At 51.8% G+C, this 2,976-nt stretch overlaps 1 protein-coding gene across 1 annotated transcript; it reads right to left on the bottom strand.

The window, feature by feature from the left end:
* Positions 1 to 64: 64 nt before the first annotated feature.
* On the bottom strand, positions 65 to 2,843 carry GNI_067110 (hypothetical protein; the record flags this gene model as incomplete). The annotated part of the gene is made up of 4 exons (XM_011131875.1): positions 65 to 104; positions 164 to 758; positions 1,440 to 2,592; positions 2,628 to 2,843. 4 exons carry the CDS (start codon positions 2,841 to 2,843, stop codon positions 65 to 67), a joined length of 2,004 nt encoding a protein of 667 aa, XP_011130177.1.
* Between the last annotated feature and the right edge of the window lie 133 nt (positions 2,844 to 2,976).

The following is a 2,976-nucleotide window of genomic DNA, read 5'->3' as shown; positions in this document are numbered from 1 at the left end:
CCTCTCACTCTTCATCCTCTCACTCTTCATCCTCTCACTCTTCATCCTCTCATTCTTCGTCCTCTCACTCTTCGCCAGCCAGATATTTATTCCTTTTGCCACCTCTACACCGATTCTGCGCATGTCCTCATCGCACAATCTCACAATCGCCAACTGGTCATACCTTGGGGTTAATGGACTTTGGCCCACTAAGTCATAAGCACCGACAGAGGGAGTGACTGGGCGACCAACCGTTGCAGTTGCCGGGCTGACCATGAAGGCTTGGGCCAAAGTTGCCGGTCTCTCGTCCAATGAGCCCGGCTCAATCCTCCTCGTCAACTGGGAACTGCTTGGTGCGGTGAACACAGGCGGCCGATGTTCGAACAACGTACCCACAACTCTCTGCCGCACTTTGCCAGACGCCGCACCCTTCTTGGACGTCGGCGCCGGGCTGCGTGGCTCCTCGGCATGGGATGGGCGCTTCTTACCAAACGGATTACCACTTAATGAAACTTCTTTTCCGGATACTTCCATCTCAGAAACACCTTTATCAGGGACAAAAACTTCCTTAACAGAAACTTCAGCAGAGCCTGCATTTCCAGGAACCTCCTTATCCGGAATTTCCTTATCCGGAATTTCCTTACCCGGAATTTCCTTACCAGAAACTTCCTTACCAGAAACTTCCTTACCGGCCCCAGTAGGCTCTCCCACCAAACCGCGCTCTGCCTTGGCCCCGTGCTCACCCCGACCCGGATCAGGGCCTCTCGGGTAAAGAGATCCTGGAGACGCAGAAACGATGACTGCACTTGCCGTAGACGAAGACAACCGTTCCGGTCGAGAGTTCAGCGGCCCGGCATCTGGGTTTAGGGAATAAGGTCTAGAAGAGCAGGTGGGTCCGGAAGACAGTAGATGAAGGGGTTCCATTGGGTCTAGACGATAAACGGCGAACGGATTCTGACTGAGGGGGTGGCAGGTAAGACTTGATGCACTCATTTCATCCAATCGCGGAAGGCTGGCAGAGTCACCTGAATGGCCGTCGTAGCAGGGCCCGCGGTCATTGACTACGATATCACTACGCGTGCCTTGCGTTGTAGTGCCCTGCGTCACAGTCCCTTGCGTCATCGTCCCGGGCGTTGTTGTAAGCCCCCGTCGAGAGGCGTCAAATCCGGACGCGTGACTCCCTGTCTGAGGGGGAGAAAAACGGAAGTCAGAGTCCGCATCCATCCGACAGAACCTCCTCAGTCCCTCCAGACGTCCTCCTCGGTATCGACCCTTGCTGGGATGAAAAACATCCTGGTCGTAACCAGAAGGGTCATCAGAGGTCAAATCGGGTAGCCCGTCGTTGGACTGGCCGAGTGACGGGGTCTGCGCCTGGCGACAAACAGACGTGGTTGTTGCCGGGGTGGGTGCATCCCGTATTGCGGAATGGCAAGTGTCGCTCGGAGTCAGCAGAAACTCACCGTGGCAAGTAGCCTCGATAGGAAAGGCGGTCGGTATAAAGGTTTCTGCATCATCATAATCGGGACAAAAGGGTCTCCCATACATGGCGCTATCATCAATGCATACACCGTGATGTCTATCGGCCTGGAATTTGTGTGCCTCTTGAATCTCCTCAATCTCATCCCTGATGAGTACAGCACTTTCAGTGGGTAGCAGGGGAGCCATTGCAGTGTCATCAAATTCAGCAGTGTCACCAAGTTCGTCAACAATTCGATTCACGTCCTCAAAATGGCTGTTCGCTTCAGTTCCTGATACAAGCAATTGAACACCGAAAGTCTGTTTTAGACTCGGTGATACTGTGGGGAAAATGACTGCAGTAGCGGACTGGGAGGTACTTGACGGAGCAACTGTTCGCATGGTTGTTGGTACAAGCAACTGTTCGGACTGCACGGGTGTTCTGTGTTCTACAGATGCTCTGGGTTGTAGAAGTTGTGGTTGTAATTCCTGTGGAGGTGATTCCAGTTCTTCAGCTTCTACACCCACCGGCGCTTCATCACCAAGACGCCTAAGGTCTGGTGGGAGCTCACCAGCCCCACCCAGTTGACCAGAAGGCCGGGGTATGTTCGACAGAATCATGTTCTGGCCGGAAACTTTGATGAAGGCATCCTTCGATAGAATTTTCGTCGCGGGAGACTGTTGCGGCTCATCCCAGTCGACACATTGTTCTTCACTATCCACATCACTCACCTTTTTATGACCGATGACCTTCTGAGCGGGACTGGGTGTAATATCCGAATTACCCAACGGAATCATCTGATGAATGTCACAAGGCACACGTGTTTCAGTTGGCACACGTGTTTCAATTGGCACAGGTGTTTCAATTGGGGTATCGTGGCCGTTGAGTGAATCATTTGGTTGGGTTGGTCGACCTGATGTCGGGGATGAAATGATGGGTGCAGAAATGAAAGGTGATACATCGTCTGGTAGATTGGAGTTTGGTAATCCGTAGTGGTTTACAAGTCGCTCTAGAGACGGATCCACTCTAGGTCGTTCGTCCTGGACTAGATCCCTGATGCCGTTATGAAGAATGTACAATTGGACCCGCGTACCCTCCATGAAATGGTGTAATTGAAGCCGGAGCTTGTTCAGTTCGTTTGCCATTATGAGCCAATACTGCATAGGCATCGTCAGCGGAAGTTACCTCTTACCTGGTAGTCCTCATCCGGTTCTTTGATGCAGGCCGGATGTGGTGTTGAAATAAAGCTCCGTAAGGCCGAGGCTTGTGCTTCCTTTAGCACGGAATTAATCCGCAGTTCTACGTCACTATACATGGACTGCAGAGACTCCCGGAGGCCATCTACTTCAATCCGCAGGTTGGCTAACTGAGTACTCTGAGCAAGAATCAACTCTTGCTGGCTGATCATGCCCACCTGTCCATCGTCTAAAATCAATGATTATCTCAAACACCCATCTTAAGCACACCTGTCAACCCCTCACAACGTCTCAATCAATCATAGATATAATAACCATCGAAACAACCAATGTTCAGTCGACTGG

The sequence above is a fragment of the Gregarina niphandrodes genome, assembly GCF_000223845.1.
Source record: "Gregarina niphandrodes unplaced genomic scaffold scaffold00011, whole genome shotgun sequence".
Classification (NCBI taxonomy): Eukaryota; Apicomplexa; class Conoidasida; order Eugregarinorida; family Gregarinidae; genus Gregarina; species Gregarina niphandrodes.
This window is presented reverse-complemented; position numbering and strand designations above follow the sequence as displayed.